Source organism: Apostichopus japonicus, chromosome 13 (genome assembly GCF_037975245.1).
Source record: "Apostichopus japonicus isolate 1M-3 chromosome 13, ASM3797524v1, whole genome shotgun sequence".
In the NCBI taxonomy this organism is placed as follows: Eukaryota; Metazoa; Echinodermata; class Holothuroidea; order Aspidochirotida; family Stichopodidae; genus Apostichopus; species Apostichopus japonicus.
Window position 1 is genome coordinate 7,121,833 of NC_092573.1, and position 23,224 is coordinate 7,145,056.

Consider the following 23,224-nt stretch of genomic DNA (forward strand, 5'->3'; position numbering starts at 1 on the left):
CTTTGTTTGGTTTCAAAGCTGTACCCTTCATGTTTCATTTGATTCCAAAAACTTACCCTTCATGTTACCAACATCATTACCAATATTTGCATATTAATTTTGTCCCTTTTCCTTTTTGTCGGCAGAAATTTCCATGCAATTCAGAAGCGCAATTAGTTTTATTTGCTTTCAAAACTTGGGATGCCTTTGGCATGATTGCAGAATTTACAGTTCACAAATGGGCAGCAGGAAGCTTTAATCATGAGATGTATCAACAGGTATTGAAGGTAATATGACAAACCTCAACTTCTCAGCAAAAAATAGTCAGTATTTTCAACCTTTTTGTTGTTGTAAAGGAGTGTGTTGAGGACGTTTAATAGAGATGAAAGGGTTTCTCGAAAGGATTTTTATCATTTCAAGTATGATTTTGGTCGTTGCTGCTATGTTGATCGACAATATTAATCAACGACCAAGTCGGTACCGAAAATGTTGATGTGTTATGCCCTCTAATAGTCTATTTTATTTCATTGCCAATTCACAAACCCACTGTCTGATTTTCATTGATGTAACAAGGACATGATACTAACAAGACGCAAGAAATTTGTAGTTTTCCCACTACTGACACCAAAGTCATGACTCCTGCTGACACCATATTAAACCTCATCGATGATACCGTAAGATTGCAGCAATTATCCCAACGCGCATATAGCTAGTTCGATATTAGCAATAAACAAAGTATATAGAGGAATATTTTTAATTTATTATTGGCAAAGGACATGAAAGGTATGTATGAAAATTTTTGTTTTACAAGAAGGAATACACAACGTTTTCCTTCCCTATATACTGTCCATTTAGATATATGATACAAAGAACATGTATTAATAATGTGAGCAGGGGTATCATACCAATGAGTGAATGTACAAATACTACAAGGTTACATGGCAGATAAAATCCATACATGGTTGCATCAACATCAAAAAAAAATAAATCAAGTTAAAATTTCAAGGTAAATTTGATACAATAATACAGTTTTTCAACACAGAGAGGAAAACAAAGGATCACACATACGTGTTGATTATGCAAATTACATTACGGATAAAACAATGCTGTTGAATATGCATATAACACCGATATCACTGCAGACTTCAAGCTTACCCAACAAAGGCTTTTGACACCAATCTCCTGTTTGAAGCAGTGTGCATGACATGTGAAAGAGTGAATGGTCATGAAATATGCATGATAAACAATATGCAAATTAAATAAGCTCTGTTCACTTATTCATGAATGCAATATGCAAATAAAAAAAATATTATCTTTCAGATTTGATTGATAGAGGTGGGATAGCAATATTATGCAAATTAAAATAGTGGCATTAAAAGGAGAGACTTAAGAGGAGATTAACAGCAGTATTAAGGAAACAGGACATTTTGAAAGGTGTAAGATCATCTGCTGTATTTTTTATTAAATGGGAGTGGGATGGGAGCTGGGGTGGTAATCTTAAAAAATCTTAACAAAAAATCCACTGTATTGAAACAACCAATAAATATGGAGTTGTTCCCTTCTATCAGAATTCAGAAAGCCCATTTAGTCCCCGTCTCCACCACCCCCTTCCCCCTGCCCCTTTTGATCAGTAAATTTATTCCTGTCATGTATAACAAGATAACCTCATGCGACATCCTCTAGTACTATTAAGATGGGAAGAGAAAGCATAAGGACTTAACTTTCATACCAAAAAAAATGAAAACACCCAATCATAGGTATAAGGAATGTTACAGAGCAGAAGGGGAACATACAAAAGGAATACTTCACTTGATGTTTGTAAATATTTAGGTGGGTTGAAGGTTCAGTAGGGGATGAGGGGGATGTAGATGGGTTGAAGGTCCAGTGAAGTGTACTAGGGGAGAGGGATAGGTCGGTTTCAACGTCCAATAGGTTATAACAGAGGTGGAGGTAGGGGGATGAATGACTTTACTACTCTCAAGTTAATGGCTGCTACCCCTAATAAGGATTAACAGATAGATTTTCATTTAACTATTTTTTTTAACAGGATGAATTTGTTACAGAAATGATGAAGATGGGGGGGGGGGGGAGGAGGGGGTGACGGAACTGGTTAGAACAAAGACGACCTCCCATACATTGCCCATGATACTTCTATCTAAAGATATTTTCTTCAAGGATAATGTTAAGTATTTAGTGCATTAATTGTTTTTGTAATTTCTTCAGCTTTTCATCCTTCTGAAAGTCTACCTTCAGTTCATTTCAGATTAGCACAAAGTGGACAATTCCAGAGGAATAAGAATTACACTATGGCAGCAACTCATCAGTTATCGGACCCTAAAACATTTCATCCAGTGTCTACTAGCGATAATCCAATATAACATTCTTATATTTCTGGCTATCAAATGAACCTTACTTTTTGACATTCATTGATTTTTTTTTTTCTGATAGCTTCTATAATTTTCATCACCATGGAGAGGTTTGAAAATGCAAAAAAGGTTTCTCCTCATTTTTGTATTCCTTCTATGCATTAATATGAGGAAGGTCTATACTACAGACAAATTAAGTGGAAAACAAACATTCTTGGGACAGTGACCATAAAGACATGCTTTGGGTTGGCTAGGGAGGGAAGAACAAAGAAAATGCAACAGTCGAAAAACCAGTAGCTTAATGAATATTTAAATTACCATGACTTCCATTATAATAATTGCTTGATGTTTAAAATCCATGTACAGCCTGAACTTTTGATAAACTTTTGATAAAACTTTCCTCTCATTGGTAGCAATGAACGTATGTTATGAATTAACTTTAGAGTAAAACTAACTAGGGAATGCTCTACTGAAAAGGCTTGTAAACGTTAGCTCTGTTTGCATTATGATGATCATCTACTTAGAGTCAATTCAATCAAAATTTCACTGATTATTGGGAAAACCAGGAAAAATACAGTTATGAAAAATATATTAGAAGGATTTTCTCTTTATCTTCTTCTCGAAATTTTCACCTAGAGGGAGTAGATTAGTTGATCTTACTCTGAATGACTTAAGTAGTGGGATTGTAATCACCATTGTCATTGAAGACTATACCATAGACATGCGCCTTATACAGGTTTACCTCAACTAATTTCACCATAATACAAGTTTGCTATGTAACAGTGGAAATGATCATATTTTTTACAATTCTTTATCTAGACATGGGTGAGCATTTTAATCGTCTGCTCCTTCTCTGTTTTAAACCTACGAATAAAAAAACGAAGCTATGCATGCTTCTGGGGAAAATGGAAAAGTGGAAAGCTGTATAGGAGGAATTACTTGTAAAAATACCACTAAAATCTTACCAAAGGCATAGATTTCCGACGGGCTGGTATTTCCGGCATGGAGTTAATATCCAGCTGGTAGTGCTCATGAGAAAGGCTGACAAAACAATGAGGTTACCGATGATGAAGATGAAAATGTGAAAGATGGGAACCATGTGTGCTAAATTGCAAAATTGAATAAAATGATCAAAAATGGTGATAGAAATGGTGAGAGATACCTCTATTTCTGGATGAATTATGAATTCACCTTTTTAGTTGAATAATAATATATGTGGGGAAAGAAACTTATTTCAGAAATCCACTGCAAAATGTCAGTTCGGTAATTGAATTGATTCTGTCCTTTGGAGACTGCAGTCATTTTTCACATTCCTGCACGTTTTTTTTTTTTGTATTTTTTTTGTAACCAGTGTACCTCAAGGAAAATTTTTATCATGAGTTTGCTAGTCCACTGAATTATGAAAAACTTTCAAATATGGAAATTATTCCAATAAAAATATTTTCGAATGGTGAGAATTAACAAAACAGACAAAAAAGCACACATCGGAAAAGATTGTTGATAAAAACTAAGAACAAAACAACACAGTGGACGAAGAACTGTTAGTGCAGTGAGAATGTGAGTGTTTATGTCGTCATGGTAACAGAGAAACTAGGTTTTCCAGATTAAGTTACCGATGAAATTCTCTTTGCAAGTCTGACGTGGGGCTGTATATTTATGTTCATAGAACTGCAGGCGTCAAGTTGTCTCCGACGCCTAGCGAGTTTGCCTCTGACGGTGAAGAAACACAATTTTCAATTTGCAGACCAAACAAACAATATAGAATGAATCCCTTCAACTTCCAAGAAGGATATAGTTAAAATAATTACCTGCAACATTAAATCCAGCAATAACTATCCAGTTTCTTTGCTTAACTATTGAATGACAGGAACTAACAGTCCCTGAAGTTACCCATAACTCCAAGCTGAATGTATATAATGTATATATTCTAGTAACATGGCCTCTTCAGGGCTGGGTTCTTCACATGAGAAACTGATTTGAGAAAAAGTTTGCATAAATCCAAAATTGGAAAATGTTACTTTTGAACTGATTATGACTGGTCTAAGTCTGTTGTTGCCTGTGTGATGAATGGAATAACAATCTACATACACTGAAGTCATGACTGTGGCATGGAATAGACCCCCTACACACCACACCCCCCCTCCCCCCTCCATCCAATAATCCCTTGCAAATGAGGTGGAATAAACAAAGAAACAGAACAAGCTTACAGCTTACCTATATCCTCTAATTAAAGAATTTAATATCATCTCCATATGATTGTTATATTTTAATGGAAGGTATTTATCAGATATAAAAGGCAACAATTTGTTTCTTTATGTTTGGTTCATTATTTATAATCAACCATGAGTTATTACAGCATTCTCACTTACCCTCCATTCACCAGCCAAGCCCACTCTATCATCCCTCCATTCATGGGAATTATTCAATCTTCACCCAATTATTACAGCATTCTCACTTACCCTCCACTCACCAGCCGAGCCCACACTGACATCCCTCCATTCATGGGAATTATTCAATCTCCACCCAATTATTACAGCATTCTCACTTACCCTCCATTCACCAGCCGAGCCCACACTGACATCCCTCCAATCCTTGGGAATTATTCAATCTTCACCCAATTATTACAGCGTTCTCACTTACCCTCCATTTGCAGGCTGAGCCCACACTGACAACCCTCCATTCATGAGAATTATTCAATCTTCACCCAACTATTACAGCGTTCTCACTTACCCTCCATTCGCCAGCCGAGCCCACTCTATCATACCTCCATTCATGGGAATTATTTAATCTCCACCAAACTATTACAGCGTTCTCACTTACCCTCCATTTGCAGGCCGAGCCCACACTGACATCCCTCCATTCATGGGAATTATTCAATCTTCACCCAACTATAACAGCGTTCTCACTTACCCTCCATTCGCCAGCCATGCCCACTCTATCATCCCTCCATTCATGGAAATTATTCAATCTCCACCCAATTATTACAGCGTTCTTACTTACCTTCCATTCACCAGCAGAGCCCACACTGACATCCCTCCATTCATGGGAATTATTCAATCTTCATCCAATTATTACAGCGTTCTCACTTACCCTCCATTCACCAGCCGAGCCCACACTGATATCCCTCCATTCATTGGAGTTACTCAATCTTCACCCAATTATTACAGCGTTCTCACTTACCCTCCATTTGCCAGCCGAGCCCACACTGACATCCCTCCATTCATTGGAGTTATTTGATCTTCACCCTCAAGGTGATAAGCTTGTCGATCCTGAGTAACGCAGAAAAAGTGGAAAAGCAAATCTTTTTTTTTTATTCATGATCATAAATAATTAATACTATAAAATGAATGACATTGCAAGTCTTTCCAAAAGACAAACTGTCTCAACCACATTGAGATGAAAATTAAATAGAGAATTATACTATAGGTATTATTAGAATGGATTAAAAAAGTAACACTGAATGAAAGATTTAGAAAACCATTTTGGATTACTCATTATTACCTCTGACAATAATATTTATCAAAGGCCCAATTAACTTCTTTGAGTTGCAACAGAATTGACTACTACTTCATTACCTGCGGCTGAAAAAGGGTTGCATTATGTTAGTACAATGGCAATTAAACTGTTCTGTCCCCCAACCCCCCCGGCCAAACCCTTCCTCCCCCCTCATAACATATAAATAAAACTGTCTGTCACCTCAGCAATCTGCTCTCGGACCCGTTGGTAGGCATGTAACCACCTGGCTCTGGCAGCTGACATCCTTGGTAAGAGATCTAATCCTGTCTCTTGAGAACCAGGGATAGATCCTTCCAAAGATTCTTGATGGTGATAGGAATCATCTAATTCTTCTTGCGGTTCCACCATCACTGGAGATGGATGCTCCTGCTCCTTGTGCATGTTTTCAAGTCCAGAATCACTGGGATCTCGTCTGCTGGACCTCGGAGAAGAATACCTGCTGCTCGTTGGACTGAAAAAAAAAGCATAAAGAGAGAGAGTTACATCGTATCGTTGTATCCAGAGGAATTTGTGAAATCATGCACACAATAAATGAGTACCATTCCGGCTAAAATAAAATGAAACCAGTTGATACGCAATACTAATTATTAAAAAAGAGCTACTGAACTGGTCACAACATCTTTGAAACCAACAATACTTTGATGGTCAGCTGTAGGGGAAAACCATGTATGTAACAGTTTGACCATTTCAATATCTCATATACCAAATGAAAACTGATCTGGAAAAGACTGCTGTCCAAGAAAAAAATAAATTTCCAAAAGTGGTTCAGGCATGGTGTCAAAGGTGAGATGCCAAGATGGCTGCAGCAATCGTTGCAGCCGGCTACTGGTCTGCAGACATAATCTGTGTTTGATATCTAGCCAGCGTTGTTTACATTTACTGGTTACAGTGAACCACTGTTTGTAATTGACTATTACTGAATACAAATTTCAAACAAGGGAGTGCAGACTCTACCTGACCGTTCCAATAAGTGAAGGCTTGCTTCCTCTCTGCAACGGAGTGTCTGGGTCGTACGAGAGAGATGCCTGGCTATATCGAGGACTCTGGTCCAGGGTGCTCGCTAGTGACCCATGATCACTGTATTCTAGGGGCCTCTCTAAACTATCAGAATGTTCTAGGCTATCTTCAGTGTGAGCTCTACGTTGACGGTCCACGACGTCTTTACCGACCATCTCAAATTCATAGTTATCGTGGAATTCTTGATCAACGTACGGATCGCCGGTTCTATCTCTGTAGTCGTCCACGTGGTACTCCTGATCGGAGTATTCTCGGTAGTCGTAATCGTCCGTCATTTCGCTGTCCTGTTGGACGAACCGCCTCTTGTAATCGTCCGGATGGGAGAAGTCTCTGGAGAGGGGCAGGTCCTGGTCGCTGTCTATATGGAGGTCTTTGATCGGCACTGGATCTATCTCGACCCTGCTGCTGCTTCTGCGATACTCTTCGTAACTGTCATACCCGTCGGGGTATCTGTCTACGGGAGGGTATTCCACTTCTTCGGGAAAGTCTATACTGTCCGAATATTCCTTTGCGAGGGGAAACTCCCTACCTAACGGTGGCGGGTAAATTCTATCACTAGACGAAGACACTTTTTCTGGGGGGTAATCTTTCTCTGATGAATAATGGTCTTCCTCTCCTACTGGATATTCTGCGTCGCTGAACCTACTGTAAGTATCTCTGTAATAACCGTCTTCTCCTCTGTATTTATTATAATCCTCATCCCCCGCGTAGTCGTACCTCCCGCCGCCGACCACCACGTCCTCCCCGTAATCGTAGTATCTCTCCGGATGCTCTCCTTCTCTCGGTTCGTATTCGTCTAACGAATAGTCGTGTTCAAGATGCGGTTCTCTCAATTCTTCGAGATTCTCATCGTCTAAATAACCTTCGTTATTGTAAGGCTGAGTGTTTAGAAACAAGAGAAATTAAGGAGGAGGAGGAGGAGGAGCAGTGAACATAAACCAAGTGTGACACAAGATTTGTTAGCTTACATTCTACTTAAAATCTGTTGACCCTACACAAGCAGACTATAGCACAGAAATGAGACGATGCAGAAATACTATGTATTGGCACATTGCTCTTTAAATACCCAAGTTTTACTTTAAAAAAAAAAACATGAGTAGACTCTATGAAAAGTATCAAACATCAAATCGAAGCAACAAGAAGAATAAGAAGGAATTACTAACAAAGTATTTGTGAACTATACAAAGGCCAAAATGATAAAGTAAGGTTGTACGGTTAAATTTATATATTTATATATATAATTATATATATATATATAGATATAGGCAAAAATGATAAAGTAAGGTTGTACGGTTAAATTTATATATTTATATATATATATATATATATATATATAATTGAAAACGTAATATATATATATATATTTATATGTATACATCACTGCCATTTATATACAAACCTGTGCAGCAGGGTAATTTCCATCAAAGCTATCGTATCTTGAAGGTTGGTGACGTGGTGAATCTTCATAAGATGCACGATCGAGGGAATCCCGAGTTGAGTTATTATTACTATTCTGAGGACTGTTGTTGCCTATAACTGGTGCATTAATGTCGCTAGTATAGTCACTATCCTCTGACATGACTCCTATGGAGAAAAATATCATTTCTATGAAATTTACTACAAAATAATTCTACATGCACTGCAACAGGTGTACTGCAGGTTAAAGATTAATTATGACTGTACTATTTATAAAAATTCTTACTTCTGTGTTGATATTGATGATGAGAAATTACTAAATTAACATTTATTAATATACGATTCTATTTCTTACTATTTAACTTCTAACCTACACATGACAGGTTACAAGTATTTTATCATGCTTATCTTCAATACAACATCATTCATAAATATTCATTAAACACCAGATGAATATTCAGTACCAATACAACATTTACACCCAATTATCCACATCCCTGCTTGCAAATATCCTGGAAAATAAAGAGAAAATGATCTTGTGTGTTGGGTGAGGATCCATGCATAGAAAATAGGAAATGGATAAAATTGATTACTGGAACTTTTCTTTCCGATATATACCATTACAATTAAGCCCAAAATATAAGCAGAGTATATATTAAAAATTTACAATTGGTTCTCATCATTTTCATCAACCAGACCAGGCCATTTTTGGAAATTTCATTTTTTTGGCAAACGGTCAAGCTAAATGAGGCTACTTTGTTGCAGAATTACGTTATGGAAAAGAATTAACAAATTAATTCAAATCCACCCAGACAGCTATTTTAATAACAATAGATGTAGACAATCCTGTATTATAATTGATTTAAAATGATATTCACTAAAAATTCTACAATTTCACTAAAGTTTTGATTGAATTCTTTACAGGATTAAAGTATGCTTTTAACAATGGGATCAACATACAAGATAGTAGTCCTTCATTCTTTAGTGAAGGATATAAAAATGACATATTGGTACAGTATTGTGGCATATATATTCAAGTACAAATTGTATGTGTATGGTTGACACAGGGCACACTTGTCCACAAAAGGTGATATAAACTTCATGACTATAAAGACAGACTGAATAGTAACCATGGAAATGAGCAATTACATCCATATTCTGATCTGCCGCTCCCGAAGTCTGGAACAATTTGCCAACAAACATCCGTAGAACACCTAATCTTAATCATTTTAAGACAGATTTGAAGACGTACCTTTTTAGCTATTTTCAAACTGTCATTAAACTTCTTAGCCTGGTTTAACGGTTTATGTTCCTTTTTATTGTACAGCGCTTTGAGATTTCTGGGAGGCGCTATATAAGTACTACGTATTATTATTATTATAAGTGGTGTTCCATGTAATATATATACTACCAAAAAAAATGAAGAATTTATGTTACAAATCTAAAGAAAATTTCATTGCATTGATGATAAACGATGAATAAACGGAGGGAAAAAAAAAAAAAAAATTATTATTATTATTATTATATTCTGCTTTCTTTCTCTATGCACACATGGTTTGTATGTTTCTATAACTATTGTTGTCTACTTTCCTTGATAAACTATCATCCACAAAGTGCCTATTTGTCTTGTCTTGTCTTGTCTTGTTTGTTTTTTTATTCCATTTTAAGTAGATCCTTGAACTAAGATCAATGATATTATTAGCTACCCCAGGTATATTAATATTTATATATTGACATCTGGGCATTCATATTTTTATCATTCATACAAGAATAAAGTCTTGCAATCATTACATCAAAGTGATATCGCCGTTGATTCTCAAACGAAGTGAGAGATTTGGAGAATAATAAAAGCTTTTTCCAGATAGCTACTTCAAGGTGTCTTGTTTCATTTATTTACTTCTGCAGTTTACATCAAAGTTAAAGAGGAGTGTAAGTATTAGCCATCATTTATAAGTAACTAAAACTGCTTGCAATCAATTTATAGCCATCATTTGTAAGTAACCAAAAGTGCTTGCAATCAAGTTTCGACCATCATTTGTATATCTAATAGTGCTTGCAATCAAGTTTTAGCCATCATTTGTAAGTAACTAAAACTGCTTGCAATCAAGTTATAGCCATCATTTATAAGTAACTAAAACTGCTTGCAATCAATTTATAGCCATCATTTGTAAGTAACCAAAAGTGCTTGCAATCAAGTTTCGACCATCATTTGTATATCTAATAGTGCTTGCAATCAAGTTTTAGCCATCATTTGTAAGTAACTAAAACTGCTTGCAATCAAGTTATAGCCATCATTTATAAGTAACTAAAACTGCTTGCAATCAAGTTTTAGCCATCATTTATAAGTAACCAAAAGTGCTTGCAATCAAGTTTCGACCATCATTTGTATATCTAATAGTGCTTGCAATCAAGTTTTAGCCATCATTTGTAAGTAACTAAAAGTGCTTGCAATCAATTTATAGCCATCATTTATAAGTAACTAAAACTGCTTGCAATTAAGTTTTAGCCATCATTTGTAAGTAACCAAAAGTGCTTGCAATCAAGTTATAGCCATCATTTATAAGTAACTAAAACTGCTTGCAATTAAGTTTTAGCCATCATTTGTAAGTAACCAAAAGTGCTTGCAATCAAGTTTCGACCATCATTTGTATATCTAATAGTGCTTGCAATGAAGTTTTAGCCATCATTTGTAAGTAACTAAAAGTGCTTGCAATCAAGTTTTGGCTATCAATTGTAAGTAACTAAAAAGTTCTTGCAATCAAGTTAAGCCATCATTTGTAAGTAACCAAAAGTGCTTGCAATCAACTTTCAGCAGACGGGGAGGGTCACAGGTAGGCTTATCCATTGATTTCAACTTTTCCTGGCTTTATTGACTGCTATTATTAGTACTCTAAGTAACTGGTATATTCATGAACTTTATCTTAAACAGAAATTACTCCTTTGTATTGTTTTTTTCAAAATAGTAACTGCTAAGCAATGTCTTTTCATTTTGAAATAGTTATTTTACATCAAAACTAGAGGCCAATCATACTCAAACTGTGTAGCAGATTCAGACATATACTCCCCACTTCTAATCAAGGAGTGCTTTACAATTTTGGCAGTCACAATAGACTACGTGCCAGTCACACAACAAAAAGGGTCCAAAATTCCCCATGAAGGCAAGGAGGTGAAGCCAAAAAAAATAAACAAAATTACCACAAAATGGGACGAACAGAGAAAAGTATAAAACAAAAGAGAAATAGTGACAATAGCAATAAATGTGCAAAGCCAAACTGCTTTAAGCAAATATAGAGCTTTTTAAGAAAAAAAAAAAAAATTTTTTTTAAGCTTTTACTTTCTTTTGCTGTTATAAAATTAGCACTATCATTACAATGCACCATATTTGAAAATAACTGTCATCCCAAAAAATATCCTACAGATTGGTTCTTTTTTGGACCTCTAGGAAAAAAAGTTGAGTGTATATCTGAAGAGCTTATTCTTTGATTGAGTATCATACCGAATTATATTCCAATTCTCTGTCATCATTTAATTCCTTGTATTTGGGTTTTACTAATCCCCTCCACAAGGTTATTAACTTTCTGGGGAAATGCTTTTATAATTGGGTTCCAACTCTACAGGCTTTACAATGCCTTACCATATATGCTGTTTGTCATTCTGATGTGCATGTTGAATGTCATATTCAATTGCCAGCATGCTATTACACTTTAAGCTTTATTAAGAGCTAAAGTCTGAAACTTTTTTTGTTTTAAGGTGGCATAAAATGTGCTTTAGTGTTGAGAATTTGCAAAAGTTTTCTGCAATTTATTAACTCTCCAAAAGTACTAAGTATTCCCAGACAAAACGGCAAGATTTGAATACCTTCAATTCACAGCAAGCAGGTAACTGCCTCTAGGGTGCCATTAAAATGGAGATGAACTTTAATACAATAATGTAATCAGTTTTGGCCTTTTACCATTCTAAGCCCAAAGGAGATGATCTTTAGATCTTATAATTACATAGAGGGAATTTAAACAAATACATTTTGTTTAGCTTCTAGCAAAAAAGGACATTGTCTTTAATACCTAGAGCTCTAAGCCCTTTTCATTTCAAAACCATATTAAAATATATCACATGCAACATTGGCATAGTTCAGTGACTCACAGCCACAAAAAAAAAAATTAAAAAATAAAATAAAAGGGATGGAGCAAAGATTCAAAGAATTCTAAAACAATAATTTTTTCCTCAGAAAATAAATATCAATAAATTTCTCCTCAGAGGCAGGAAATGTTTTATAAGATCTCTCACAAACCAAAGAGTCCCTTAATGGGTTTGTACAGTTGATTCAATGGGTAAATGAGGGTGCTATCCAACTTTAAAGAGAAAATCAAATCGAACTTAAGATACTACATGACACTGCATCCCAGCTGGCCAACTTCATAGTTCAAATATTTGAAGACTCAACTACATTCACCTACAACATCAAAGAAACTTTAACGACCACAGGACATCCTACATGAGACTCTGAACTTGTTTTGTATGTAACCCCTCCTACTCACCGCCCCCCCCCCCCCGCCCCTCTCTCTCCTCATGTGGAAACCAAGAGAATGATTGGTTTGTGAGATATCCTATGGCAGGGTTTTCATGCAAACATCACAATAACACAGCTACTACCACAACAAAATACTTCAGTTTGTAAAATAGATGAACATTAATGAAAAACATAAAATGCACTGATATTGTTATCGTTCCAATTTACTTGATGAAAGAGCTGCTATTTTGCCCCAGATTCTGCTAATATTTTGACAAATTTATTTGAAAGGTAATAATTTGGCTAACTTTTTGTTTCTTACAACAGACTGCCATGCTCATCACAGGACAATAGACACAATGCATGAGTACTAAACTTTGGACTTGTTAACACAGACACTAATTAATTATGTCAGCCATGCATTAACCTCATTAATGTTTATGTCCAAGGCCTTATCTTTCTAGTTATTCTCAATTAATTTTGAATGACCCTACCACTGAATACTAACTATTACTCAAACCCTAACCCAGACATCAATGAACAGTCCTTTATCCTCTCACACAGTTTCACCTGTCTTGTTCTTTTTTTAGTCAGTTGTTTTCGGGTAATTAACTTATGTTATTTGATGTAGGTGTATTTTACTCATCACTTGTTGAATAATTAGGAATGATGAGAAAGAAAAGAAATTGTTCGGAAGTCTTTATTTATTTGGTGGGGGAGGAAGGAAGGGATAGAGTAGACGGAGATTGTGATGAGGAAAAAAGGGTTTCAAGATACCGACTTGCGTTTATGACAGTTTCAGGGATGCATGTATCATTAATTCAAAAGCATTCAACTTCGACTGGGGATAATTTCCATTTATATTTAGCAAATACAAAAGTTTTTCATGTTTCTGTAAGTATATTGAGAAGAGTAACAATGTTGTCTATAATTTCAAATATCAACAAGGCTACCCATAGATTTGGCTTCTTGCATATGATCTAAGCAATAAACTAATTATGCTTAATGAGACTCTGCATTACTTGTCTGGACAACTCTCAAAACTGAGAATGCTTCCATCTGCTACCATATATATTTATGACAAGTCACGAAATAAAAATATATAATAATAAAGACCCATTCATGCATGGTGCAGCCATTGACGGTTATAAGAAAAATGCAAGAGTGAAGTGGTTGTACTCTCAGTATAACTGAATCTTTGAAGCAGCTAGAGGAGTCCATCTCAGAGTATGAATCAACAAGCTAACAATTAACTATCCCTAATGGCAACTTAAATCAACACATTACTTAATTGAAACCATGAAACCAAGCATTTATATTATCTTTCTGATGTGTGAATCATTAGTGCTTATTCCATTTTTTGACAATGCTTAGGTTCCTAATTACTATGATCCATTTATTATGATCCAGTCTGATCCCTAGTCACAATGATTCAGTTTATAGTCTGAGGGTCCAATTCTTTGTCCTTTATCTAAACATTAGGTCCCTACAGTGAACCAGCCTTTAGTCATCATAATGTAGTCCATATGCTGATCCTGTCTTTAGTCACAACAGAGCATTGACAGAACCAATTGTTCAAATCCCCTTAGTCGTTGTCTAGCATTGTCTATTGTTCCAATCCCGAGTCACAATAAAGCATTGTCTAGACCAATTGTCCCAATCCTCTGGGTAACAATAAAGCATTGTCTACACCTATTGTTCCATCCCCAAAGTCACACTGACTAGACCTATGCACTTAGTTATAGAAGCATTGTGTATTGTTCCAATCCCCTGAGTCACAATGGAGCATTGTCTAGACCCATTGTCCCAATCCTCTGGGTAACAAGAAAGCATTGTCTAGACCCATTGTCTCAATCCTCTGGGTAACAATGAAGCATTGCCTAGACCTATTGCTACATCCCTTGAGGCACAATGAAGCATTGTCTAGACCTATTGTTCCATCCCCAAAGTCACACGGAAACATTGACTAGACCTATCCCCCTGTCTAGCATTGTCTTTTGTTCCAATCCCCTTAAGTCAAAATGATGCATTGACTACACCCATTGTTGCAATCACCTTAGTAAAAGAAGCATTGTTTTACTGTCCCATTCCTCTGAGTTACAATATAAAGCATTGTCTGGCCTTTTTGTTCCAATCACCTTAATCAATGAAGCATTATCTATCACTGTCTACTGTTTAAATCCCCTGAGTCACAATGAAGCATTGTCTGGACCTATTGTTCCAATCCTCCAGCAAAATCAATAAAGCATTGTCTAGACCAATTGTTTAAATCCAGGTACCATATTTCATATCCAACTTTCCTTTCAAGACCTTAAGCAACTCATAGTCCTGAAATTTATTACCCCCAGTTTAAATTCCGCCAAAATACCAGAGTTAATCCCAAAACCTCTGACATATGTTGGATAGATGTTTTGCACGCAACTTTCACATACCATGCAAATTATCGCGAGATGCATGCGAAGGGCTGGCAGCTTGATCCTGGTGCATGTCTTGATAGAGGCGAAGCTTTCGCTCTAAAGAGACTGTTTCCTGTTCTTCCAGCTCTGTAAAGAAGCGGTCAGTCAAAGTTCAAGTTCATGAATATGCAGATAGAGAGTCGTGCATTATAATAATTTGATAGATAAAAAGCTGTGCAGATGATATGATAAATACAAAAGAGAAAAGAAAAAACTAAAAAAGAAAAAAAAATTAAACAGAACCAAGGATACAAATTGACTAAATAATTTAGCATTTTTCTTTATAAGTAATTATAATTTAATAATTAATATGAATTATAGCTATGGCTAATAGTTAATAAAGTAGCAAAATGTCTACAATGCAGTTATAATGAATCATACCATGTTGGTCACAGATGAAAACCAATGTTATGTTACTTTATATCACATGAATGCACGATTTTTATCAATAATGATGACGATGGTCTTTCTACTAATTACCTAATATCCTTAGGGAACAAAACAATTTTTAACAAAAGCAAGATAGTGTGAGCAAAATGTTTTCTGTTACTTTGTACTTCTCCCTGTCAATGTGTGTGCTCCATAGTATCATCTGACACACATTTATTTCAAGTATAAGTTTTGCCTTCACTTGTTTGCTAATATATACTAAATTGTCATTAAACTTCCATATTACAAAGTCTTTGATATGTTATTTTGAAGTCAGTCAAGCATGTCAAAAAAAATTCCCATGAATATAATATTCATGCAATATTAATTATTAACAAAGTAATTAGTATAGCTATTAATCAAATCTGGACACACAGATAGTTACTGCTGTATAGTTATTATCAGAAAATAAAAGCAAAAGTCACAAAACCATCGAACACAAAGCCAAAACGCCTGGGATGATAAAGAAACAAACAGAAACAGGGATTTAGGGGTGCCTTCCACCTCCATCCTCCATTAACCTTGCCCTCTCCCACTTTCTTACCGTTTATATTTAACTAAGGGTAAGACAACAACATAGAAAATGTTAAGAAATGTTTTCTTTGCTAACCCAAAGCACTACATGTCAACTAAACATGCTTCTGAGGAATTATATGCTTTTAGAGGGGTAAACATACATGTATGCTTTTAGAGGGATAAATAGAGTACGGTTTAGAGGGGTAAATATGCATTCAGAGGAATAAAAATGCTGATTAGAGGAGAAAATTTGCTTTAGAGGTGTTAATGCGCTTTCAGAGGGGTAAATATGCTTTTAGAGAGATAAACATGCTTTAGAGGGATAAATATGCTTCAGTGGGGGTAAGTATGCTTTTAGAGGGGTACATATGCTGTAAAGGGATAAATATACTTCAGAGGGGATAGTTATGCTTTTAGAGGGAAAATATGCTTCAGAGGGTCGAATATGCTTTTAGAGGGGTAAGTATGGTTTTATAGGGATATATATGCATTAGGGGGATAATATACTTTAGAGGGGTACATATATGCTTGAAAGGGGAAAATATGCTTCAGAGGGTCAAATATGCTTTTAGAGGGGTGGGTACATATGCTTTAGAGGGGTAAATATGCTTAAGAGGGATAATAAACATTAGAGGGGTAAATAAGCTTTAAAGCTGCCCTTCACCAATACTTCAAGCTGCTATAAAACAACATTGCATTCTTTTCAGAGGTTCCTTTCAGAGGGTTTTACTCTAATCCCAATCCTTATCCTAATCCAAATCCTTCTATACTGTTGGGTATATTCATGTCAATATCAATATTTTATAGATCTATATATTTAATGAATATCAGGAATTTACATCTGAGCTGAGTTGGAGATGAAGTGATAATGCATTTGCAAAATCAAGGTTTCATTATCTAACTTGTGAGACAGTTTTAAGCTCACACAAGATTTCACAATCATTTTCAAAACATGAAGCAAGGAATTTGGAGAATTTTGTCTATCTGATTGGTCTGACATGATCACGAACGGTCCCTTTAACGATCGGCTATACTATAGATTAACTGTTGCATGTTTGATAACAGAGCAAGTTCAACCTTTCAAGAACAATGATGTCAAAAACACAGACCCTGCAAAAATAAATTACCTTTTCTATGCTTCGCTGCAAGCAATTTCAAAAGTAAATGAGAAAGTTTTTAAAAGTAAGTAAAAAGAATAATTTGACATGATAAACTGCTTCGATATATTAAGGAGAACATTTCAGTAAATGAGAACTCATGTAAATTTGAAAGTCAATTAAGTATTAAGTAGATGTGCTCTTTGGTCAAGATTAAAGGGTAACAGAACTATTTAAAGAGCAAACAATTCATGTATCAAATTGAAAAATATTCCTATAACAAAGACAAGAGGAAGTTTCAGCTATGATGACATCCTGATGAAAGAAGCTTCATTATGATTTCATGCTATAATACAGTTTCAAAATGTGACATTTTCTTCGTTAAATACCTTAAATAACCTGCTTTTCAGCAGCTGCCTGCATATATTGTAATTTTGTTTGTGTTAATGATGCAGGCTAAACAGTATCTTGCAGACTGTTAATGGAACACTTTAAGTCACACAACTGTAAAAATATAAATATTTGACAGGTATTGTTTAAAATTAATTTATGCATCATACAGTACCAATTAGGGCTTAACCCAGAAACATTATTAACAGAGTAGAATACCACAGAACACAACCATGGGTATTGTGATACTCTTCAAGTGCGAGGCACATGATCAGCAACGTGCTATATATCAAGAGAATTTGCGGGCGATCCAGCCAGCAAAATTTAATTAAAATATCTATGAAATGAGGCAAGTAGCAATCTGGAGAAAATGGAAACAAAACCGTGTAAATTAAAATATGAATTTTTAGCTTTTACATTTTTATTGTATCAAATATCCTGTAGAGAACAACCACAGATAAATTTGAAATGTAAGGAAGACGTGAGTGTATATAGATATAGAGCAAGCATACCATAGGGAACTTCATATCTGGCATCTATGAGGACCCGGTGTCCCGTGGGAACTTTGGTACCGTTCACCTGTTGGTTCTTCACCTCGACTTCACGATCCAATGAGTACCAATCTCCTTTCCCCTCCTGAAAAGTAAAAATGGCAACAACTTGTTGACTTCAAATATCAAATGAAATTACAAAAATATCTCAAATAGAAATATGATCACCTACAGATGAGAAACTGAGAATATTAGTGATTAATAAATTCTGGTTGATGGTCTGCTAGATAAATTAACACTGAAAAATTCTATGGAAATATTGCAAACTTTTTGCGAAACGTTTTTCTGGAATTGCACTAAATTTCCAAATTAATGTAAACTTGTTGGGATAAAAAGGATTTATAAAGTAATATTATTCAACTTCTGATAGTAGAACCAAGAAAGAAATTGCTTCCCAGATGCAGAATTTTGATAGGACTGCAGGTAGTTGACCATGAAGCAAGGAAACAGACATCAATTCTTGTCACAATATTCAGGTATATATTATTATAAGGAGTAATATTCTTACTTTGTAGCTAGGACCGATAATTAGCAAACTGAGCAATACCTCTGTTACCATGTCCAGTCGGTTTATTCACACTTAGAGTTCAGCTATCACAAATGGCTGTAACAGTAACCCCATAATGTAGAGCTATATAGGCATACACTACTACACTACATAAATATTCTCTACAGTGTGAGAGGGTTAATACAATTCTTTGCTCCTTGTAATAGACATTAAGTACAAACAGGTTCAATTTAGTGATCACCCATATATGAATAAATGACAGGTATAGATGCTGCATATATATAGGAAATAGAATGATAGTAAGCAAGCCTAGCAAGGTCTTATCTAGTAATAACTTAAATCAATATTTCAGTTTTCTATGAACCATGAGTTAATTCCAACTCCTTGCATAAAGGTCTTAGCCTTGAATGAGGATTCTACTGTATTCACATGGGTTTTGTTTAGATGGCGTGTATATACTCTCTATATAATTTATCCACCTGTTGGGTACAAGGTACGGGTATTAAAGCACTCAATTATGCAGCTATTTAATATTTATGATTACAGACAGACAGACGACTGACTGAATCAGAGACACTGCTGTTTCTTCTTCTTTCTTCATTCGCCACTAAACTTGATTCATGTAACATATATACATACTTGGATGTCCGACACATGATTAACCAATCATGTAGATGCCATATGCTAATATACCCTGAGGCAGTTTTCCATGTTACAATTACTGCAAGCACAGAGATGTTTTCTTCACTAGACACACAATCACTCATTGTGCAATTGGTTACAATCAAATGGTGGAACCCCATAGTTGATGAAACAGGGTGTATACATATAAAGAACACACAATTTATGTAACATCGTGTAATGCACTGAGTTACATACATACAGTGTGCAAATTGCATCTCCATTTGTTTTCAGGGGCTACAAATAAACCATATATATACATGTAAACATGCAATCTACTTGTTAATTTTCCATAATGTACAGATAAAGCAGGAATGTGACTGCAAGCTTGATTGCAAACTTTAAACAAAAACAATTAGATGATTCTTCAACATTTTCCTTATGTACAGCAAAGAGATTATAGACCAGACAGCTAACCCCACATGGAGACTCATTATACTCAGGCATGTTGCAGATAATATACACCTCCTCTGTCAACTGGAATTATGCTTAATTACTTTAATGAAGGATTGGAACAAATCGAGATGTTTCAATGTCTTGTGACATTATCCAAAGATGTTCTTAGAACAAATTTGCAGAACTGTATGTAATATCTGGTACTCATTTGACCAGGGCAGAACTAATTATAATTCCACATTTAGTAACTTTTATACTGTCGCTGTATATATTGCATCAAAGAATGGTTCTTAACATTATATGAACCTGTGTCCTACTGTACATAGATATAGTTTAAATGCGTTCATGAACTTCAGGTCATAACGCATACCAAGAACATTGTCATGATGCTCCCACCTGGAACATTGGGTTGAGAATGTTCAATTCGCACACAAAAGAAATGAAGATGAACACCAATAATAGAGTAAAAGCTACAATTCTAATTTATTGAAAATCTCTACATAATAATCTGACAAGAGTATAAGAAAATACTGCTTCTCTCCTCCCTAGCTGCAATCCACCCTCTGCTAAAGTTAATTACCCTCTCTCTCTCCTTCTCTTTTTTCCCCCAATCTCTCCTCCCCAACAGGTCTGGACTTGTTGATTCCAAAAATAAACCAAAGTAAAACAATGGTGCCCTTTGTGACCATGTGACACACCATGGTCTAAACAAGGATGATGTAATAGACCCATGTCAAAGGTCACTTGGTTGTTACTATGGGCAGTTGTTTATCCTCTGCCCACCAAGGAGAAAACTATGGATGCCTTTAAGTGATACATCCTTACACCCCCATACTTCAAGAGAAAAGCTGTGTCTTTTCACAAAACAATAATACACAAGTTAGGATAATTTCCATTAAAATAAAAAGGGAAACCTTTAAAGCAAATGACAACATTCTTTTAATTAAAAGAGTACATGTTTAATTAATGTATAAACTACATGAGATATCCTTCCCATAAACTAGGCCTAAGAGGCAGACAGACAGTTATAAGCAAAACAATGCGGAAATGATAATCAACATATAAATGTACTACACTCCATAATGGACACCATGGCAGTTACCCATTAACAATGATAAAAACGACTATAACTGGGTCTACTTCTAGTGTTTATGAACTATAAGTACTACGATACATAACATGAAAACTCACTTTAAAACATCCTAGACAAAGCATCAGCATTAGAGTTATCTGTGCCCTTCTTATGTTGAATGGTAAAGTTATATTCTTGCAAAACTATTGACCATCGAGTAAGTCTTTTGTTATGCAACTTCATTTGGTCAAGCCAAACTAACGGTTTATGATCAGTCTGGATCAAAAATTTTCTGCCAAGCAAATAAACATACAATTTCTGCACCGCCCATACAATTGCTAGGCACTCTTTTTCTATAGTGGAATACACTTCTTCCGAACGAGATAACTTCCTGCTTATGTAAATAATAGGATGCTCCGATCCATCTTCCCCTATTTGGCTAAGTACACTCCCAATACCTCTTTCGGAAGCATCACATTGAAGAATAAAATCCTTCTCGAAATCTGGACTTTTCAGTACAGGTTTGCAAGTGATCAGTTTCTTTAATGACAAAAATGCCTGCTCACATCCCTCTGTCCATTCAATAACAGTAGGCTTACTTTTCTTTGTAAGGTCTGTAAGGGGACTGGCAATTTGAGCAAAATCCGGTATAAGTTTCCGATAATACCCGGTTAATCCAAGAAACGATCTTACATCTGTCTTAGTTAGAGGGGTAGGCCAGTTAATAATAGCTTCGACCTTACACTCCTCTGGTCTTACTTCTCCACTACCAATTACATAACCTAGATAAGGAACTGTAGGTTCACCTATCCTACACTTATCAGGCTTTACTGCCAATCCTGATTTCTCCAATCTATTAAACACTGTCTCCAAATGACACAAGTGCTCTTCCCATGTCTTACTGAATATAACTATGTCATCAATATAGGCCTTAGCAAATTCCTCACATCCTTGCAAAACATTATCCACAAGACGTTGGAAAGTTGCAGGTGCGTTACGCATTCCAAAAGGCATGACTAGGTATTCAAAAAGACCAAAGGGAGTAATAAACGCTGACTTTTCCCTGGCTGCTTGAGATAAGGGTACTTGATAGTAACCCTTCGTCAAATCAAGAGTAGAAATAAACGGTGATCCACTTACGTCATCGATGATGTCATCGACACGTGGTATGGGATATGCATCAAACTTGGTCACTTGATTAAGTTTTCGGTAGTCTGTACATATCCTAATTGAACCATCCTTCTTTGGAACTGAAACAATGGGCGACGCCCAAGGACTAGACGATGGTTTGATTATTCCTGCCTCTAACATTTGCTCTAGTTGTGACTTAATTTCGGCTCCTTTAGCCTGGGGCAAGCGGTATGCTTTTTGTGTAACAGGCACTTCATTAGTTACATAAACATCATGCTCAGTACTTTGAGTTCTACCTGGTACATCAGACAGTATGTCATCAAACCTCTGTAGAAGTTTTGCGACATTATTTCGTTTCTCCTCTGTTAACCTCTCTGAAATATTTACACTTTGCCAATCTTGGGTTCTGATTGGTTGATACCCTATCTCTGAATTACCATCACTATTAGAGTCACTTTCTAATACCTGAGCATATAAACAATGCCGTTCTACCCACGGACGAAGCATATTCACATGAAATATTCTGAACTGCTTTCTCTTTGTACCCGTGTCTATTTCATAATCTGTATCACTTATTTTATTAGTGATAGGGTAGGGTCCTTGCCATTCTGCTTGTAGTTGCCCAGATGCTGTGGGCAGAAACACTAGAACTTGTTGCCCAACCCCATAACATCTACTCCTAGCAGTTCTATCATACCACTCTTTCTGTTGGTCTTGAGCAGCAGCAAGATTTTCTTGAACCATTGCTGTGAGCTCTCTCATACGATTTCGCATATCTAACACATACTCTAAGATATTCTCGTTACGACACTGACCTTCTGGATTACATATCTCTTCTTTCAATACATCCAGAGGTCCCTTTACTTTTCTACCATAAAGTAACTCAAACGGACTAAATCCTGTGCTGCTTTGGGGCACTTCCCTATAAGCAAATAAAAGATAGGGGATATAGCGATCCCAACTTTCCGGTTGTTGAGTAACAAATGCCCGTAACATTGATTTTAATGTACCATTAAACCTCTCAACGAGACCATTGGTTTGAGGATGGTACGGACTGGACTTCAAATGGTCTATTTCTAACAAGTTACAAACTTCTTTCATTAACTTTGAAGTGAAGTTCGTTCCCTGATCCGAAACTATCTCCTCAGGAATACCAACACGGGAGAATAATTTCACTAGTTCCTCAGCAATTGTCT

At 35.8% G+C, this 23,224-nt stretch overlaps 1 protein-coding gene across 10 annotated transcripts in view; it reads right to left on the minus strand.

Moving 5' to 3' along the window:
* The window catches only part of LOC139978211 (protein unc-13 homolog B-like), a 200,825-nt gene that overhangs the window by 47,035 nt on the left and 130,566 nt on the right, over positions 1–23,224 (minus strand). For 6 of the 10 annotated variants that reach the window (XM_071988155.1, XM_071988154.1, XM_071988158.1 and 3 more), the window contains 8 exons: positions 18,202–18,325; positions 15,234–15,344; positions 8,278–8,462; positions 6,816–7,756; positions 6,042–6,312; positions 5,526–5,614; positions 3,311–3,386; positions 1,135–1,161 (listed from right to left, as the gene is read on the minus strand). In XM_071988155.1, coding sequence (XP_071844256.1) covers positions 1,135–1,161; positions 3,311–3,386; positions 5,526–5,614; positions 6,042–6,312; positions 6,816–7,756; positions 8,278–8,462; positions 15,234–15,344; positions 18,202–18,325 — 1,824 coding nt within the window. Of the gene's footprint in view, positions 1–1,134; positions 1,162–3,310; positions 3,387–3,958; positions 4,056–5,525; positions 5,615–6,041; positions 6,313–6,815; positions 7,757–8,277; positions 8,463–15,233; positions 15,345–17,329; positions 17,345–18,201; positions 18,326–23,224 lie in introns of all 10 variants that reach the window. The other 4 variants (XM_071988159.1, XM_071988156.1, XM_071988157.1 and 1 more) reach the window with 4 other exon arrangements.